Source organism: Aspergillus fijiensis, assembly GCF_003184825.1.
Source record: "Aspergillus fijiensis CBS 313.89 unplaced genomic scaffold BO72scaffold_44, whole genome shotgun sequence".
In the NCBI taxonomy this organism is placed as follows: Eukaryota; Fungi; Ascomycota; class Eurotiomycetes; order Eurotiales; family Aspergillaceae; genus Aspergillus; species Aspergillus fijiensis.
Window position 1 is genome coordinate 38491 of NW_024469020.1, and position 19619 is coordinate 58109.

Sequence of the window (19619 nt, forward strand, 5' to 3'; positions counted from 1 at the left end):
TACATTTTTTTCTTCATACCTGAATTTGCACCTATACACAGATAAACCCTCTTAAAAAACATACAAGGCATACAATCTAGTCGTATATACCTTCTAAGCCCTCTTGAAGGCCCCAGCTCCGGAGCCTAGCCCAGCGCCGTTCCCTTTGTTCATGGCCGCCTGAGCCTGCATGTCCGCCACCTTGGGCGGCAGCACCAACGCACTTCGATCATTCCTCTTGTAGAAGTCCACCAGGATCTGCGCCGTCTTGGCCGGCTGGTCCTCCTGAATGAAATGGCCCGCTTCCGGTAGAACCTGTAATTGGTATTTGCCTAAAAATTTCATCAATTAATCAATGTTAGCTCTCTTTTCTTCTCGAGCCCCAAACCTCCTTCTGCTGGAAGTTCACATCACCGCAAAAAAGGAACGAGTTACTGTGGGAATAATTTGGGGTTGGGAGAGGCGGGGGGTTGATCGTTCGTACCTTGCATCTGCCCAATCATCAACTCCTTATCGAGCCGATCCGTCCCCGCCAGCAGGAGTAGTTTGCCGCCGCGCGCATCGAGGAACTTCCGACTCAGGCCGATGAACCAGTTCTCCCAGAAGGGTTTGGTCGCGGACAGGTTGGTGCGCCAGACCCAGGGTTTGGTGGGGTCTGTCGGGGTGGGTTGTTCGTAGAGAAGGGAGGGGACGGAAATGCGGGCGGAGGTTTTGTTGCGGATTGTGCGCGAGCGGGTGCTTTTCGGTCCCGGGCATTTGAGATTAGAAGACTACTTCGAAAGGTGTGAGGCGCTTTGGGAGGGGGTGGTGGTTGACTTACTGCCATTCTATGCCGGATGCTATGGAAGGGAAGCGGGAGGGACGAGTTAAGAGGTATGTTTCCATGCTTTGGAGGGCGTCCATCGCGGATCCTGTTTTTGGCAGTAGTCAGATTTACTGGGTTTCCTCTTAATTTCAGAGTAATAGTGGGAGACAGCGGTGGTGCAGAAGAAATTTCCGGGGGAATAGTCCGAGTAGGGGTCTGTGGTTGCGGAGGACGTACCTTCAACAACATCTAGAACGGCATAGGCCAGTACTTTGGATCCTAGGTCGCCGGTCTTTGCGACGTCGGTTATCACGGCGCCGCCTAGGCTGTGCCCGACGAGGATCAGGTCTGGAAGGCTGTCCCAGCCCATCTTGCGCTGAGTTTCGCGGACGACGAAGACGAGATCCCCGTTCAGGGTTTCCAGGCTGAGATCGAGAGCGGGTGAGCCTCCATCTTCATGAGGGGCCCTGTCGTCCCCTTCGTCGTTGGCGGTGGAGGCTGTCGTCACGACCGTGCCGCCGTGGTGACGAGCATCGAGCGATAGGATGCCTGCGTTGGGTAGGAGCTTGCGGATCTCCTCAGCGCACGCGGCGAACGAAAGGCCTGAGGAGCCGGCGCCGTGGTGCATCACGAAGAGCGGACTATCGGAGTCGGCGGGGGGCGTGAGGTATACATGGTGGGTGATGCGCGTGTTAGTGCTGGAGTCGACCTGAGTGAGATGCAGGTCTTGAGTAAAGAACTCGGTCCAGCTTAAGCTTGTTTGGGGGGATCTAAAGAGGCATTTAGATGGTTGTTAAGAAGCACTGGCTGGTAACTGGACGACATCCTTACCCGCGGCCACCATTTGGTCTGGCGAATAGATTGCGACTGGGCGAAGGAATTATCGTGCCGGTGGATGAAGCGGAGGAGTAGTCCTCATCGTGACTGGACTCTCCCTGCTCCTCGTTGAGGGGGTACATAGAAGCAGACGGAGTCGCGGACAGGTCGTGGGGGGGTAGCTGGTGCGAGAGCTTGGCCAATTTAGATTTGGCGAAGGATTTCTGCAGCTCGCTCATGAATGTGATTGGACTTCTGCTTTCTGACAGGGGGGAAATACTGCCACTGGCAGAGTTGTTGTGTGGGTGTTGTGTGGGTTCGATCAACACAAGGATTTGATGCGCAACAGCAGACAATGGGGTGGGTGGGTCATGCGGTGGTGCGGTGTAGTCTAGATTGTGGGGATTCAATTATCTCAATTGTTTGATCGACAAACAAGCAATACACTCTATCAATTAATCCCGAATCGTGGTGCATAGATTTTCCCTGTTTGTTGCATGGTCAGATAGGCCGATAGCAGTGGGATAGCAGTGGGGACACGCCGCACGCACCGGTCACTAATGCCGCTTTGGATGGTGGATCTGGTTCCAAGCTTCTACTCCGTATGAGTAGATGAGATCTCGGTAGGATTATGAGTAATACCAAGTAGATCGTGTGGCAAACAATTGATCCGATCTGATATTGTACTCAGTACTCATACTCATATGTGTAGGAATCAACAGCCCGCCTACTGAGTACTTGATTAAATGAATGCAAGATCACCTGACCCCCCACCTTCCTTTAATCTATTTTCTTTCTCTCTCTACTACTAAGGTCGGATCATTCTGTCGCTTTTCCTTTCTCTGCTCTCTCTTCTCATTTATCATCTTCTCACCTTCGACCAGGAACCAATCTATGTACTGTACCACAATTCTTATCAGATGTAGCGGTGAGAACTGGCATGAACCTTGCATGACGTCAGCGTGTGGCATTCCTTCTGGGGAAATCCCGTGATATTCCAATTCTCCCCCCCCCATTGTTTCCTGTGACGTCAAGTTATCGAAGATGCGATCTCCGTCACTGCCTGCCTTTGCTATTATGCAGCTGTATTCCCATTTTTCCCAATCGCCTTTCTATCGCTTTCCTTCCACAGTTCATCCGTGAACGTGGTTACGTGGTTTCAACCCCTGTGTCGCCTGTACAGTACATACGGCCACCGTCAAAGTCGACTTTGAGTGCTTCGCTATACTGGTATCATGCCGTCACTCAAACTTGGGCGGAATGATAACGCCGAAAGGGAGGAGCGGCCAGACAACGAGGGTGATGATACCCAACACCCAGAGCCTACAGAGCGCTCTCGACTCTTGCCGCGCGATCCCCCAGCTTACCTGAGTCCTGATGATCCTGCTGTGAGTGTCCTTCGTTGTGGAATCTTAAGCAGACAAAAATGTGCCAGGCCAGTCGGTGTTGCTCACACTTGCCACTTCCAGGTCTCTCCGTACAACCTTTGGAGCATCCGCGCTCTTCGCGGCTTATCTTCGCTCTTTCTGGCCCTGAGTTTCATCTGGTGGACCTTCCTTCTTGTCTCACTGTTTGTCAGTCCTCCCATGATGCATAGTCGGGGGTCTGGGTTCTTCAGCTTCGCCTATACAACCCTCACCACCGGATACCTCGTCATCAGCCTGCTTTTCTTTGCCGTACCGTCCAAGCCAATGACCGTATGGGGGATTATCATCGGGGTCTTTCTCTGTATCGATATGATCCTCACCCTTGCTGTACCTCGCATCCGCGTCGAAGAGGGTTGGGTAGGCGTGGCCTCGGTTGTCTGGGCCACCTTCATCGCCCTGTACAGTATCTTCCAGAATCGAGCTGTCGAATGGGGCAAGCGTGAAGAGGAAGAGCGTCTCACAGGTCGTCCGGAAAGCCGTCGCCCCCTCCGCGAATGGATTGCCGTGCTACTGCAGACCATCTTCATGGCCATTTTCGGAGCCGTCTCTATTCTCTTCACGGCTACACTGATCTTGCGGGCCCGCGACGCCTCTCTCGCTGCGCCGGGCAAGAAGTATCTCGTCAATAGCAATAACTACCAGGTCCACCTCAACTGTGTGGGCAGCCCTAACACAACGACGACTCAATATCTCGATGACGTTCCCACCGTCCTGATCGAAGGCGGCGAAGGTCCTGTTGAGCACACCCTCCAACCCTTCATTGACAACGCCTACCAAAGCGGCTTGGTCCCTCGCTACTGCTACTGGGATCGCCCAGGCTTCGGCTGGTCTGACAACGCACCGTCCCCCTTTTCAGCCGGCATGGCCGCCGACGCCCTCTCGGAGGCTCTCGCCCTGGCCGGCGAAGAGGGTCCCTGGGTCCTCGTCTCTGCGGGCGTCGGTGGCATCTACAGCCGCATCTTCGCTAGTAGGCACTTGCTTGAGGTGACTGGTATCCTGCTCATCGACAGCACGCACGAGGACTATCTCTCTCAGATTGGCTCCTCAAGCCGCGGCTTTGTCCTCTGGCTGCAAGGAGTGCTCTCGCCGCTGGGGCTGGATCGCATTGCCGGCGCCCTGTTTAAGGGCCGCACTCGCGAGAACCGGGTCTACGGCCGCAGCGCCTACCAGACAGGGAAGTTCATCAAGGCCAAGCTCCAAGAAAATCTCGTCGCCAAGTCCATGACTGCCTCGGAGGTCCAGACTGCCCGCCACGTCCAGATGTCTGACACGCCGCTGGTCGTCGTCAGCTCGGGCGTCGAGGTCCGCAAGAGCCACAAATGGGCCAAGACGCAGGAGGACCTGACGAAGATCACTCAGAACCTGAAGGACTGGGATATTGTGAGCGGGGCACCGCACGAGGTGTGGAAAACTGTCGAGGGCAGACGCCTTCTGGAGAAGAGACTGGCCGAGTTGCTCGAGAAAGAGTAAGCGGCGTCCGCGTTTGATCTCTTGAGTTTTCTCTCCTCAGTCCTCGGTTTCCTCCTACGTATTTACGATCTCGCTTCCTTTGGTTTCAAGGAGGCCTCTTTGACTTCTTATTCTTTTCTGTCGTCGTTCGTTCACAAATACGCCTTTGAGTCTCTCGATTGTCCCTTCTATCTCATGTTTCTGTAATCCTGCACCATCCGACGACAAATTGGGCCATCATGATATTACGACTTTAGCCATTCTATCCTGTATTATATTTCTTTTGAAATGCAGCGATCACTCCCCACGGGATGGAGCAATAGTGTTACACTTCCGTCATGCTGCTTTCTTTTTTTCCTTTTTCTTTCCCTTTCTATTTGACGCATTGGGCTAAAATGTGTATGGCACTCACTGGGAATATGGAATGTGAATCGTCTCTCTCTCGCTTCATCAACAAGTTCATCTCCAAAATGTTTGCATCATGATTCTGTGCAAGCTTGTTGCCACTACCGGTTGTTACGGACCTCAAATAGGCATGCTACAAACGGCCGAAAAGTAAGTACTGTGTAGCCGAGCTTGGCACCAGCACGCGAAAAGGGGGCCAGATACGTGGGTGAGTATGCCTTAACTAGAATGAGAGGCAAGCGCCTGTTGAAAGAGATATATCCTTGCTTGGGGGTGAAACTATATCCTAGATAGAGCATCATCAACGACCACTGATGCTTCTCCGGACTAGTGACTGGTCCTATTGACCCCTCAAGTAATCCCTCACATGGCCCCATTGACCCTTCAAGGCTGATCAACAAACCATATCAACCGAGATAGGGATCGAACAGCGCTTATACTAAAAGGTTGATCGCAACTCGAGCTCTCCCTATAATATGGATAGCAAAGAGCGAGGGGGTAACATCGGTGAGGGAGCAGCGGAGAGAGGCAAGCAGGTGGAGCGGGAAAAATGCTGAGACGGGTTTCCGCGGGTTGGAAGGTGTTTCTCCATTCGACGTGGAAGAACCAGAATCAATCACTCATTCTAGGCTAGCTCCCTTAAACCTCTTAGCAAGCTGTTCACTTTCTGATTTGGGGGAGGCGGATCGGGAGGAGGCAGAGGCAGAGGGAAAGGGGCGTCGACCGGCTTTTCTCATGGGGAGAGGGAGCTCAGATCCAGGTGATAGTGATGGTGATGATGAAGATGGAGGTAGTGTGGCCGTGCTCAGCCAGGGGCGCTTGGGGGGCCGCTCACCACTTTCCTGCAGAATTGTGACCAGTGTCGCCCAGCCGGGGGTGTTGATCAGCTGCATACCATCAGCGGGGTTACGGGAGGTTGCGACGCGGCAGAGGAGAGATTCTTCGTCCTGGGGAGTGGGAGGATATGTTAGCATGCGACTGATAATATTGCGATGTACTTCTAGAAGGGAGGAAAGGGGACATAGCAGCAGGCCATACTTTGCTGAAGGTGGAGAGGTTGTGCAGGAAGCACAGCAAGTGGAAATCTGACACGGCACGGATTGCCTTCTCCGGGTCACCATGCGAAACAAGCTTCTTCGCGACGTTGCGTAATTCTTGACTCTCGCCAATGACTTCGCGGTTCTCGATGGGGAAGCTGCTGTCGGTGAAGAGGGGGGAAGATTCGGTGGGGAAACCATGGGTCAATGTGACCAGGAGATATTCCACTGGAAAGCTGGGTTTGGCATTCTGTTGGGCACTGACGCCGTATTCGTTGATCTTGCGGTAGAAGACCTCAGGGATATATCGAGATTTGTTCTGCTCATCGTCATCCTCAGACTGGACCAGCATCACAGATGGTTCGGCGGACGGCTCGACGATGTCGGCTCGAACCATCTCGACTGCAGCCACAGATGCTTGGTACGCGCTGACAGTGATCGCACCTTCTTCATCTCCACTGAGGACACAGGTGACGAAGTTGGATCCAAACCGGCCCGTCCGGCTCCATTTTGTTGCCTTGGGATGTTGAGCTTGTAGGCGCGCTGCGAAAGCGATCTCGAGGGAAGAAAGATAGTATGAATCAATGTGCCGCTTGCACACTACTGATCCATCTCCGTTACCTGCATCAAGCAGGTCTGTAAATATCACTCCAATCTTCTCCATGCCACAAAGCCGCGCCACCTCATCGACCTCCTTCTCATCGGGCCACTCGTGCAGCGTGACACCGTCAACTTCATCAACTTGCGGAGGCTCATAGATTGCCTGCACCACTGCTTTGACGCCCAAGGGTACTTCCGCATATTCTTCGTAGGTTCCGTACAAGAATCCCAACCGCTGGGCTCCGGATTTCCGCCAGAAGTTGAGCAACGAGTTGACAAGCTCTGAGTGGGCGAACTCCACATGATCGACCATCCGGAACTCTTGCGGCTGTAAACTGATGGCACTGGGCTGACACTTCGTGCAAATGCCCTCCGGCCATTGAGGATGTCCGGACGGGCAGTCTCGTCTGACGCGATAGTAGGGTTCATTGAGCGGGGGCATGAAAGAGCTTTTGAGCTCCGCTTTGTTGGTGGAGGCGTTGAGTTTTTGGAGGTACGAGTGGAAGGAGAGATGTTTGATCTTCTTCTCAGCCAGGTATTTGGGGTCATATGGCTCGAGCGGCATGCAATAGTCACACATGCCCTTGGGACCATGTCGACACATCTTCATATCGCGGGGCCGATGGATCTTGCCGTCCTTCTTGTCCAGCGCATCATCGAGCGGTGATTGTTGCACCACATCCCAGGGGTTCTTGATCACAGTGGTTGGGGAGGTCGGTTGCGGGGGGCGGAAGGTGACGGTATCGTTCTGCGGAACAGGTGCTCCGTTCAAGCGGCGGGACGTTTCGATTGAGGCAGGGACCCCGTTGACAGAGCTTTTCTGTTGTCCTTGTGTCTCGTTATAGCCGAGATAGAGCTTGTCTCCGTGTCTGAGATTACCAGCAGAGCAGTTGTTAGCCGCTGTACTCAGCAATCGAGTCTAGCTGACGTGCTGTGGGGGCTCGATTGGGGACTCGATGCAAACTCACTTGAGGCCAACCCTTTCGATCACCACCCCACCAAGAGTGCTTAGAAGCCTCTCTTCACCACCAGTACCTATGGGCTTGTTGGAGAGGGCGATCGATGCGGGATCTGTGCTGGGGGGTAGATGTTCAACAATCTAAAGTGAGGTTAAGGTTAGTTCCTTCATGCTGATGCTATCTATTCGTTCTCGACATTGATTTTTCACCTTCTGCTGAAGAGTAGGAAACAAGTCCTGAGGACTGACTGTCAGCCGGAACTGGCCGTTGCGGCTTTCGAATCTCAAAATAATCGACCGGGATGCCATGATGGGCGATAGAGGCTCCAGAGGAGGATGCGGGAGGTTGAAAATGGAAGGTTTCTCGATTTCCACTAAGCTCAGGCTTCACTGCTTCATCGTAATCATAAGGTCATGTCAGGATTCAGGAGAAAGTGAGGCTGAAGATGGATCTCAGAGAACGAGGAAGATAGTCGGAGAATAGGAAGCTCTCCGGCGGGCGAAGAAGGCAGCGAAGCTCTATCGTCATCGGCCACCGTAAGCTACGCCTCACCGCCTTGGCTCTTGTCAGGAACTGCCGCTTCCCATTTTCAACAGCGTTCAGATGTGTAATCAATCATGCTTCCTTTCTACAGTACATCCTCTCTGTCAATAAACAGGCAATAACATATAGATACATATGCCGAATATATTATCATTCATTCTCTATTTAGACCGAAGTCTGGTGTATCACGTGAATTATGTACTTGAATTTCCCTCCCTTTATAACCGAACGCCATACCAACCGAAACAGAAACAAAAGCAAGCCCAGTTACAGAGCAGAGAGACGGTAGGATATTAAGCAACTCAGTTTTCTACTGAATGACACACTTCTTGGGCAGGCCACAAGGTCCCTCATTGCTCTTCTCCTCCCGGGTCGCCGCCTGGGTGCTTTGTCCGTTTTGTGCAGGTTTAGGCGCGGGCTTCTCCGTCTCGGTCTTCTGCTGCGGCTGGGCAGCGGCAGGCGACTCCGACTGGGTCTGCTCGCTACCATGTAGTCAAGCGAAGTTGTGCTTGGAGACGTGCTCGTAGAAGGCCTTGCCCTGAGCCTGGGCAACCTCGAGCTCGAGAGCGGAAGGCTGGCGGGAACCGTCGGCACCCTGATAGTGGTGTTAGTGGATGAAGCAAGACTGATTCACGCAATTGACAAGGGCATGGTGGCTTACAGCGAAAGTACCGGCACCCCAGGGGCTGCCACCGTGGACCTCGTTGAGGTTGGACAGCTGGCCGAAGACGGTCTTGTAGCCGAGAGGGACGTAGACGAAACCGTGGTGAGCGAGGGTGCTCATGGACGCAAGAGCAGTGGACTCCTGACCACCACCCTGGGTACCGGTGGAGATGAAGAGACCGGCATACTTGCCCCAGTAGCCACCGGTAGCCCAGATTCCACCGGTCTGGTCCCAGAAAGCCTTCCACTGGGCAGGGAAGTTACCGTAACGGGTGGGGATACCGAAGAGAACAGCATCATACTCGAGCAGAGTCTTGGGCTCGACGACGGGGTAGCTGGACTTGGGAGGAGCGTGCATCTTAGCCAGGACCTCCTCAGGAAGCGTCTCAGCGACCCTAGATAAGGTAAACTGCGTTAGCTATTACCAGATCACCTGGATGATGCTTCGTCCAGGTACAAACTCACTGGTAGATGTCGGCAGAGCCGCCAGCAGCCTCAATACCCTTCTTCTCAGCCTCGGCCAACTGCTGGATGTGGCCGTACATCGAGTACTGTATGATCAACCATCAGTGACGATGTTCCAGATTCCTGAGAAACGACCAGGACGAATTGATTATCTTCCCATTGTATGATGGAGGGAGTATAGCAATGGATTGGGGGAGTACATACGAAGACGATAGCAATCTTGGGAGCCATGGTGATTGTTCGTGAGGGGGTTGATTTCAGGAAGAATGACAGAAAACGGTCTTTGGGATACTAAGACTGATGAGAAGAAAGAGGGGCCGGTCAAAGAGGGGCAGAGAAGCAGCAAATATATAGTCAAAGAATTGGGACCGGCGAGACCGTGAGATAGAAAGGCCCCTCTCGCTGAGGCCCCCCTCCCCCCTCCCCAATCCAGCAAGTACGTATGTACAACAAACAGTTGCTACGCAGCCACGGGGAAAAAGAGGTTCAATTGCTTTGGCAAGCATCCGTAATCGATGACAGACCCTGGGCCCGAGAGCTGGTGATTGGTGAGGGGCAGAGGGCAGTGGGACGAGCGGGGAAGCAAAGAGAGCATCGAACCAATCAGCAATGGGAAAGCCATCTTACGGGACGGTGACAAATCGCGCTTAAATTCCGCCTGCGCATTTGGAAAATCAGAAGTTCAGAACCTCCTGGAAAGGTGGGCGCGGTGGAGTCCATTGCCCGTATTGTTAATCTGTTAATCAGCCATTAGTACAAGGTAGGGCTAGTCGACTCGGGTCTAGTCCGGTTCTCATCTTACGCTCTCAGAAGTTAGAAGTTACTGTGTAGAAACCTTAGAGAAGTCTAGTCTACCAGAGAGAGAGCCTGTAGGCTCCAGCTGTACCATATCCCCTTTCGGGATACGGCGGGGGAGGCCCGCGGCCCGAAGTGGTCGGATGTGTTACACGAGTAGCAACAGAATTCGGTCATGGATCATTGCAGTTGATGCTCCTGGATCCATTATAAACACTCTCCATTTAACTACCCATTTGTTTGCATTATGTTGATATAAACGCTTCTATCATTACTAAGTTATTAGGCAATGCATTATATACATTGAAATAAAAACAATTTTAGCCACGTAGAGAAAGACGCCATTCCGGGCGTCATGGGCTGGCATCCCTATCTGGAAACTAGAATCGCTCTAGGCCACCGCTCGTCCCAACACGCAATCAGCCCGTCAGCCCATCTTATCTGCAATCTATACGAACTGCAGACCCCGACCCTAGCAATCATTGTACATAGTTACTGATAAGTCCTTGAAATTCGAAGGTGTAAGATCTCGTATTAGGCTAAACGTTTGGCCCTCTTCTCCGACTCTTATATCTGCATAAAATACATACATCACATGCCCGCTTTGCGTCGTAAAATAAATCAAATCATCATCAAATGCCACGGAGGGGGTATCTTCACAATGCAGCAACTGGAATCTCACAGAATTTCTCCCCGAGAGAGCATCGTCTAGCCACGCCCACGCCCACGGAACCGGCCGCGCATGAAACCTCCGCCACGGCCACGTTCGCTCCGCCATTCGCGCTCCCGTTCTTTTTCCTTCTCCTGTTCCTCGCGGATCAGAGCCCGCTCCCGCTCCAGGTCCTCTTCCGTCTTCTCCACTCGCATCGTGGGCCGCGGTAGGTTCTCCGACCACCGGGGGTGCGCATCTGTGCAGTTCTTTCCTTCCGGGCAGAATCCCGCTAGGTAGAACGGGCAGAGACGGCGGCGCACATGCCGCTTGGCACACAGCGGTCCCAGCTCGCAGAAGCCCCGGTCATAGTGTTCGCACGGCGGCAACCGGGCTTCCTCCCGAACGTGTTGGTAAAGGCAATCGTCGCCATTCGGGCAGTAGCCGGATCGAGAGAAGGACTGGCACTCGGGCATGCGCCGCAGGTTGTATTCGTGGAGGTACTCGCATTTAATGCCTTTTTTGCAGAGCCCCTTGAGAAAGTGTTTGCAAACCAGTGATCCATGCGTTGTTGAGGGCGCCAGTCCCGAGGCTGTCGTCATTGACGTGGTCATGCGTGAGGGCGTAGGATGTCGGTCCGGGCAGGCCGGCCCCAGCGGACAGTGGCCCTCGTGGAAGGCCTTGCATTCGGGAACGTCGCTAGCTAGGCCGAATCCATAGCTACTGCGCAGGAAAGGAATGAAGGAAAAATCATCGAAGTTCGGGTCGCGAGGAGTATCGGGGGACAGGATGCGCGAGGCAACATGGCCGACGTCAGTCGCCATTGTGTTGAGCTTGTCAGAGGACGCGGGAAAGAGCTGTCAATTGGATAAGAAACGAAGAGATAGTGTAAATTGAACGAGGGACCAGTACTCTTGGTCAATATCAAAGCTCCGAGAAATGGGCCAGTCCCGCTGAGAAGTGCTCTCGTGTGTCAGACCGTTTTATGGGTTGTGAGCTAGGAGTAAGACAACAGGAGGAATGTGAAGTAACAAAGACAAAGACTAGAAGAGATCAGCCCGAGCGACAAAGCGGCAATATTCTTTGAGCGGTAGGCGGTGGCAACAGCTCGAGCAGATTACTCAGCTCCTGCATGATGGAACCAAGTCGAAGTCAAATCCCAAAACATTCAGATCGGACAGATCATACATTCTTAGTACGGAGTACCGTGATCAGACAGGAAAACTAGCCAGAATGCGATAGCTCGTACGCTCCAGCTGTCTGGGGAAATCTTCCCCGGAGAAGCGTCGGGCTGCCCCTGCATATGACGAGCATCAACATTGTTGGCACGGCCAGCATTACATGGTCGGCTACTTTGGGGCCTACAAGCTTCGAGACAGAATCACTGCGCTTGGAATCTGGGGTAGAATCAGGATCCGCCTGGCTGTGAGAACAACTGTTTCTCTTGTCCTTCTTCTCGTATTTCATGGGCACCTCCACCCACCCCGTGCGACCGCTGGTTGCTGACGAGCACCGGGAGATACGTCGTCTGCCACGCTAAGATAGCCCAAGTCATCCGTTGTCTCACCCTTCCAGCAGCAACTTATGCCTTGGGTATAACTCATATCTCTCTCGGATCGCGGTTCCTTCCTTCTGTGGCTGTGTCTATATCACCACTACAGTCAGCATATTCACCTTGACCAAGGATCACCCCTATAAAACCACTGCGACGGTGGTACTCGAAATGGCCAGGGTTCAAGCCCGAGTATCTCCAAGACAAAAGTAAAACCAAAAATGCATTTCCCCACTACATCGATTATCCAGTCTGGTTCGGAACGACTGATCAAGAAACCTGTGAACTACTCGTAGCAGTTAATTAGAGAGGGAGGGATGGCGGATGAGCAGCGGCCCATGTCGCCCAAGAAGCACTAATATTACTTGCACAACTGCAATGCTGATTCGGCGCCGGAGCTCAATCATCGGTCGATCCTTTTTTCATGGCTGCATGGGATCAGTCGCATTTCTTGTCTTTGATCCACCTGGAATTGAGGTGTTGGCACCAAGCCAGAGAGTGAAAGAGCCCAAATGCCATCAAAACAGGCTCTGAGCGTTGGTGCACTGAAGATACCTTACGGAGCTGTTGTGCTGAGGTCAGAATGAAGCCTCGAAGGCAGCCAATGACCCGCCCGATGGCTTAAAAAGGACGTCCGACCTGGAACTGTCATAGGCGGGGAGAGAGCCAGACGTTCGGACCGTGTCTGGGGCTGATTCTGATCCGACGAGCCAACACGAAGAGATAGAGGTGTGTGTGAGTGTGTGTGAGTGACTGAGAGAATTGTGACTGAGGCCTGAAACTCTGCCTGTTCTGCCTAGACGGGCCGTGTGATTGGCTTCACTTCTGGGCATAATCATTATCATTATTCTCATCATCATGGTGGTGGTGATGGTGGAGGTGGAGGATTTGTCCGCCGCCGCATTGACTAACTATTAGGAAGCCCTAGAAATAGCGTACCCGGGCTCCCTAAGACTATTAGTACTGTACCAGTAGTAATGGAATCGCAAAACGGGAGAAGAACTAACTTGAACGTACCTTACGGTAGGTCAAGTACTAACTTAACTGCTTCTATTTACTAGGTAACTCCTGCGGTTGCCTTCTTTGGGAGAGTCTGTACTTCTGTCACTTCGCTTCGTTCGGTCTTGCTGTTTAACTCTGACCCTTTTTCCTTCCACGTCCGTCTCTGTCTTATTCTTGCCCGGTTCGAGTGAGGGATTTCAATCTTCCAGAAAAATCGAACAGATGAGTCGATAGGTTCAGATAAAAATTCCGATAACTGACACAAAGTCGTGGGTGTAGGAGGCTCAGACATAATCAGTTTGTCCAGACGACGAGAGAACTACAAGAAGCTCAAGAAAACAATCATTTCGTCCTCTCACTGCCCATATCCCACACACGTGACGCCATTCTCAACCAGTCTATTCGTCTTCATCCTTCGCCTTCACTCTCGTCACTTTTTCGCTCTGTCTCTCTATCGGATCCAAAGAGGCTCTAGTCATCGATTGTGGGCTTGCTAAGCTCAATATCATTGTTTCCCGCATCCTCCTCGCCCTCCTAGGGCCCCCACCTCATTATGTTCTCTAATTCCGCACTATTCCCACACTGGCGTCGCAAAGCAGCCGAACGCTCCAGCAGCAGCTCTTATGAGGTGCCCTTCTATCTGAATGCGGCTTACTATCCCAACTGGCGCATTTATCAGAAACAGTCCCCTTCCTCGCTGCGATTGGGATTTGTCTCGCATATATTCTACGCATTTGCCTGGTACTAGTAGCCACTCAGCACCCATATCTGGCCCTCGGGCCCTGAACCCATACAGAGGATGTTAACCAATTTTGCTTCTCTTCTCATAGGGTTAAAGAAGATGGTACCGTCTATGTGAGTAATCTTCCGCTCTCTTTTTCTGGGTTGTAAACTGACTATATCCAGTTGAGCGACGAATGGGCCGACATACAGATGCCCGTCGACGGCACTACCGGCTGTCTCCGGGCTTTCGCCCAGCTCAAGCCAAAGTATCCTAAACTGAAACTCATTCTCTCTATCGGTGGCGCTGGCAAGGGAAGTGAAAACTTCTCGCGCGTGGCTCGCAGTCAATCCTGTATGGAGACTTTTGGGCGGACTGCCCGAGCACTGGTAGACGAGTACGGCCTAGATGGGGTAGATGGTAAGCTTATTTCTTTCTGCTCCGCGCTCTCTAATACCACTCAACCCTGTTTTCTACGCAACGTACTTGCAACTCCATGCTAACAATTGCTCAAAAAGTGAACTGGGAACACCCCTCGGACGCCCATCAAGGCGCCGACTATATCCGCCTCCTCGCCCAAATCCGCAAGTCTCTCCCGACCCCACGCTACCTTGTAACATCAGCCCTCCCCGCATCGCCCTGGTTCTTGCGACACATCGATCTCTCCAAAGCCCAATCCTATCTGGACCTCCTCAACATCATGGCCTATGACTTCACGGGACCCTGGACGCCGGAAACCGGCCACCACGCCCAACTCACGGCCCCCCCGGGTAGTTCGCATCCCAATGCGAGCAGCAATACCCTGTCCTGTCAATCCAGCATTGCCTACATTCTCAACAACCACCCCATCGATCCCAAAAAGCTTCTGCTGGGGATTCCCGTCTACGGCCGGTCATTCCTTGGTTGTTCCGGCCCAGGCCAGCGATATGCGGGCTGCGGGGGCGAGGACGGGATCTTCGATTACTGCGACCTGCCCCGACCCGGTGCGCGGGAGGTCGTGGACGAGGAGGCCGGCGCGGCATATTGTGTCGGTGGCGTGGATGGCGGGTTTGTCACGTACGACACCCCGCGGACGGTGCAGCTGAAGGCGAAGTTCGTGACGAGGATGAAACTCGGGGGACTGTTCTACTGGCATATTGGTGGGGATAAGAGTGGCGGGAAGGGAAAGAGCTTAGTAGAGGTTGGATATGAGAGTTTGCATGATATGTGATTTTGTTGTCTCCTCGGGTGAGACTGGGAAGAGAGACCTTGAAGGAGAGGAAGAAGAAACGGAGAAGAGATGTGGCTGCATTCGGCTTGTTGGTGCTTTTTTTTTCTTTCTTTCTTTCTTTCTTTCTCTCTCTCTCGCTATCTGCATTCCTTGTATGTTTATTGGTATACCCTGCGGTATAAGCGAGATGAGAAGTTGGCTGTGATGATATTGTTCCCCGTAGACTCCAACCACACAATATAGCTATCTAAGATTATTGACCTAAGTTTATTGGCCATGCCAATAAGACACACGCACTCAAGACATTTAAAGCGGGATTACACACATGCAAATACACACACACACACCACCATTAGTTCAGTTTCTACAGAAAGCATTAACCCCAACTCAACCAATAACTCCATTCCCCCTAAACCCAACAAAACATACCTAACAACGACCGAGTAATTTCTATTTCTAAGCTCATCCCATTCTAATCCATCTGATCTCTTCTCCATCAGAGTGTTGAACTTCATCTCCCCAACAAAAAGCCCCCACATAACAACAGACAATATTACAAGGAATCGATGCATTAACGCATCAATGTACTGTACTAACTTTCCGCCCATCCCCGCCCCTCCCCCAAAAAAAGAGTAAAATACCCATTCGCGAACTCACCGGATCGGGTACCAACCCCACACAATGGCAGATATGGTATGATGCTGATGATGATAGATGCACTGGGCAAATCAAGTAGCGTGTCATGTTACGAGTAGGTAAGGTAGTCTGAAAACCTAATTCCCGGCCCCATGGTACGGTATCCACTACAATGAATGGTCACTGTCGACCCAATAAGTATGGGCTTTGCCTAGTGGATAGCGTTGGACCCCGGATATCGTACCTAGGTGTGTGGGGGGGAGGGGGCGGGGGGAGCTACAGTGACAGGGAAGAGCGGAGGCGGGGGAGGAGAAGGGGGGAGGAGAAAGATTGTTCTAGGCGTGGATCTCCACATCATTAATCATAGACTACTAGCTGACAGCAGGCTACGGGGAAGGCAAAGGCGAAGGCGGACACACCAGAGAGTTGAGTTCACCAGAGATCCGGGTCGATGATGGTCGAGGAGATCCACAGGGACAGGATTAAGGTTTGCAGTTGCTTTTTCACCGTTGTCGAAGCTGTGCCCCGGTGGAGGTGGTCATGGGTAAGCCGGTTAAAGTAGCAAGACATGCACGCGGTCATCTGGCGCGCAAGCAACGGGGACCACATCTCGAAGCATGATGTTTTTTTTAGGTGTTCAGATGACAGATGACAGATGACAGGTCTTTCAATTCATCCTCATAGCAGTAAACCTTATTATATAGCCATTTAGCATAGATACCATTTCACTCATCAATCCTCGTCATGACACAACATATCACAAAAGAAAAGTATTAATGTAACATATACAGGATAACCATTTTCGAGCAAGATAGACGGCCCCCATCTCAACTTTTCATCTCCTATCCTAGACTTTCCCAAGAAAGCGATGACCCCAAGCTAAAGAATACCTCCCAATGCCTTCGTCACGTTCAGCTCTACGCTGAGTGTGTTAGCAGCTAGAGCGTCGGCGAAATACGTTAGTTCCTCGCCGTTGTAGACGCTCGAATTGCCGATGATGTCAACGGGAAGCATCAAAGTGGGATAACTACCAAGCATGCCTGCCACGGTGAGGGTGCTAACGTTGGCAGTCATGGGAAGGGTATTGTTGCCGGGGCGGATGGTGAGGTCGGTCAGGTAGGATTGGCCAATAGCAGTGCCATTGACGGATAGGTCAAGTGTGACATTGCCCTAGCGAAAGCATTAGCTACTATAGACAGCGCGAACTAAATGATAAACTGAGACAGGGTTCTAACCAAAGTGAGTGTGAAGGGCGAAGGGTTGGGGATGTAGACGGTCCCCTTGCCATTATTTCCACTCTTCGTAGAAGTCGAGATGGTAAGATCGACTAGCTCGAACCCCTTGAGCTTGTTGAGACCTGCTGACTGTGAGCCAATGCGTTAAGTTTGATGGGTGGATGCCGTACCCTTGATGGTTGTTGTCTTATTGTATGTGATCTTCGTCTTGGGCAGGCTACCCTCTTTCAGATCAGCCTTGCCGTACACATTCATCTGGATCTCCTCATTTAACATGACCGCCTTGCTGAACTCGGTGAATGCCGCCACGTCGGTGATGTTAACGTCTTGGTCGACATCGACCTCGACGCCATCATGTGCTTTGAATTTGGGAATCTGAACTGTGATGAAGGGAGCTCCGCCCAGAAGACTGATGGCGGCACCGAAGGAGTAGATGTTGGGCTTGAAGGCGCTGCTAGACCCGATAACCTGTGTCTCTTGCAAATGGAAGGAATTGGGCGTCGGATCACTGATTGCCATGCTAGTGATATTCAAGGTTGACTTGTTGATATCATGCTGGGCGATATTGGGGTAACCAACGTAAACTCTGGTTCGATCATGTCAGGCTTGAACGCAATATTCGTCAGTGAAGAAAGGATAGCAACATACACCGGCAGCACCACCACCAGCACCACCACAATCAAGATGATGAGGTGCACCCACCACCACCGCTTGAAATGAGCCGCAACGCGGCTCCCGAAACTGGGCTTTGAGGCAGCAGCGGCCGGCACAGTGCCGGTCTCAACGACATGGGGCTTGCTGTCACTTGCCATGCTGAGATGGGGTTGTCTGTGTCTTGCTGGTTCGCTGGGGATGGATGATGTCTGTGTGACATATGCGGGGTCTTTCACCTCCCAAGCAGAAAGAAGAGCCCGACCCGAGAGAAGTGAGCTGGGACAGAAAATGTTCCTTTCAGAAGTTGCACAGCGCCAGTGTCGAGCAGTCTTAAGCAAGGGTCAATACGACTGCAACGAGATCAGTCTTAGCCGCGATGGCACAAGAGCAACTTTTAATCGGGGATGGATCTGGAATGATGCGGTACATACATAGCCTCAACTTTCAGTCAAGTGACACGCAGGGGCAGCAGGAGATTAAAGTTGACCGAGAAACCACGGTACCCACGAGGGTAATTCGAAAAGTCTCTGGCAAGGGATGACAATGACCAGAAACGGATTTGAGACCGACTAAAACAAACAGCGGTTCTCCCCCCTAAGTACCCCCGACGATAGATCTGGGTCTCGGAGGAAGCAGTGCGATCTTCACATGTTATAGACAACAGCAATATGTCCGACAAGAATGGAACGCCGCGGACCCTCTTCAAGCGGAGCGATGCTTAGGCAGACTATGCAGCTGGCGGCGCCGCTACCAATTAGCTGGATGTAACAGTGCAAGAAGCGAGCCAGCAGAGACTATCCCTGCTCCGAACTTAGCATCCCGCGGGTCGATCGAGGTAGGTTCAGATGGAGGGTCGTTCGCCACGCGCTCCCAGCAAAACAGCTCATGATGAACTGATGAACATCCATGATATCTGCAGTGTGCCTCTTGACCTGCAGCTTCCGGCTGTAGGTAGACACTGAACCGAGGCTGAGATATAATTTTTAAACTTCAATCCAGTCGGAGGAAGGAAGCGATTGGGAAGGAGGAGAAGGAAGAGGGGAAAGACGACAAACAAGCTAAATGACTAGTCGGGGTAAGGCTAAAAAGTGAGCCAAGGTTTGTGAGCACGGGGACTGGATATCTGGAAGACCCAATTTCCCCCGGACGATCAGGGCTTACTGGGGGTGGTGGGGGGGAGGGCCTTCTGGGGGGCCAGCTGTTGTGGGACAGAACCGCCGGAGCGATGCAACTAAACTGCTAGAGGAATTTCCAATGAATCCCATTTAATCAATAAAAGCGACAATCCCTGGACAATCCCTTAAGTAGTGTGGCTGCTGTGACTGCTTTCGGCCACTGCTCCGATGGCTCTGACGATCTGCAACCAATAATGGGCAGGAGTTGGAAGTCCAGGGATGTTCGTAGACATGTCTTGGAAACCCCGGAAAGTCACGGAGATTGCCAATCAGACAAGCGAGCGACAGATTGATGAGGGTGGAGAAGTGAAGGATGGTAATTGATGATTGATGATGGTAAGGGAGGGAACGGAGGGAAGAGGAAGAGGAGGAGGGAAGAAAGGAATGTAAGCGGGCACGCGGACACCCCCGCCCGAGTAAGTTCCCGCCTTCCATATAGAGTCTCTTTTAGAACTGTCTGTTAGTTACTAGTTAGTTTGTTAGTTAGTTTATTAGTTGTAGTCACGGTCCAGTCCAGCCCTTCCCATTTCCACTCTTTTTCCCTTTTCCGAATCTCCCCTCCTCCCCTCCCGATTTGCTTCTCTCCCATGACTGAAAGTAAAAGTGACAATAAAAAGTTAATCTTCTCAATCCTGAAACTCTCAAACCAATTTCCTTTTAAGTTGTGTGACATACTTAAATCCAAAACTGCTTTTCTCGCCGTAGCATCGCATTCTACATCACTTCGATTCTCAGTCAAAGTCCCAAACTGAAGCCTCGACGGTGGTTTCATATTCCCTGCAGTCCCAAATTAACCATGGCTGCAATCATACCCAGCCAAGCCCAGGCACTAGACAATGGAA

At 52.1% G+C, this 19619-nt stretch overlaps 7 protein-coding genes across 7 annotated transcripts; 2 read left to right on the forward strand and 5 right to left on the reverse strand.

Annotated features, from left to right (window-relative positions):
* Positions 1–2: 2 nt before the first annotated feature.
* Positions 3–2293, reverse strand: ppe1 (putative ribosomal protein/carboxylic ester hydrolase (Ppe1)). The gene is made up of 6 exons (XM_040947562.1): positions 2152–2293; positions 1616–2086; positions 1022–1554; positions 800–890; positions 464–717; positions 3–311 (listed from the first exon to the last, which is right to left on the reverse strand). Exons 2-6 carry the CDS (start codon positions 1837–1839, stop codon positions 94–96), a joined length of 1320 nt encoding a protein of 439 aa, XP_040798827.1. The 5' UTR covers positions 1840–2086; positions 2152–2293; the 3' UTR covers positions 3–93.
* A 421-nt stretch (positions 2294–2714) lies between these two features.
* Positions 2715–4740, forward strand: BO72DRAFT_189582 (uncharacterized protein). The gene is made up of 2 exons (XM_040939525.1): positions 2715–2988; positions 3070–4740. Exons 1-2 carry the CDS (start codon positions 2836–2838, stop codon positions 4495–4497), a joined length of 1581 nt encoding a protein of 526 aa, XP_040798828.1. The 5' UTR covers positions 2715–2835; the 3' UTR covers positions 4498–4740.
* Positions 4741–5379: 639 nt separating this feature from the next.
* Positions 5380–7965, reverse strand: npl4 (nuclear protein localization protein 4). The gene is made up of 4 exons (XM_040939526.1): positions 7687–7965; positions 7487–7617; positions 5920–7387; positions 5380–5828 (listed from the first exon to the last, which is right to left on the reverse strand). Exons 1-4 carry the CDS (start codon positions 7783–7785, stop codon positions 5502–5504), a joined length of 2025 nt encoding a protein of 674 aa, XP_040798829.1. The 5' UTR covers positions 7786–7965; the 3' UTR covers positions 5380–5501.
* Positions 7966–8411: 446 nt separating this feature from the next.
* On the reverse strand, positions 8412–9413 carry pst2 (putative NADH-quinone oxidoreductase Pst2). Its single transcript, XM_040945214.1, has 4 exons — positions 9353–9413; positions 9149–9234; positions 8682–9078; positions 8412–8615 (listed from the first exon to the last, which is right to left on the reverse strand). The coding sequence occupies exons 1-4, from the start codon at positions 9377–9379 to the stop codon at positions 8514–8516; spliced, it is 612 nt and encodes a 203-aa protein (XP_040798830.1). The 5' UTR covers positions 9380–9413; the 3' UTR covers positions 8412–8513.
* Positions 9414–10487: 1074 nt separating this feature from the next.
* Positions 10488–11637, reverse strand: yth1 (cleavage polyadenylation factor RNA-binding subunit YTH1). Its single transcript, XM_040945215.1, has one exon. The coding sequence runs from the start codon at positions 11414–11416 to the stop codon at positions 10652–10654; it is 765 nt and encodes a 254-aa protein (XP_040798831.1). The 5' UTR covers positions 11417–11637; the 3' UTR covers positions 10488–10651.
* A 1691-nt stretch (positions 11638–13328) lies between these two features.
* BO72DRAFT_529783 (glycoside hydrolase family 18 protein) lies at positions 13329–15334 on the forward strand. The gene is made up of 4 exons (XM_040950259.1): positions 13329–13887; positions 13977–14001; positions 14053–14287; positions 14386–15334. Exons 1-4 carry the CDS (start codon positions 13700–13702, stop codon positions 15075–15077), a joined length of 1140 nt encoding a protein of 379 aa, XP_040798832.1. The 5' UTR covers positions 13329–13699; the 3' UTR covers positions 15078–15334.
* A 1258-nt stretch (positions 15335–16592) lies between these two features.
* Positions 16593–17760, reverse strand: BO72DRAFT_460898 (uncharacterized protein; the record flags this gene model as incomplete). Its single annotated transcript, XM_040946490.1, has 4 exons — positions 16593–16883; positions 16949–17070; positions 17119–17534; positions 17597–17760. 4 exons carry the CDS (start codon positions 17758–17760, stop codon positions 16593–16595), a joined length of 993 nt encoding a protein of 330 aa, XP_040798833.1.
* Positions 17761–19619: the final 1859 nt, after the last annotated feature.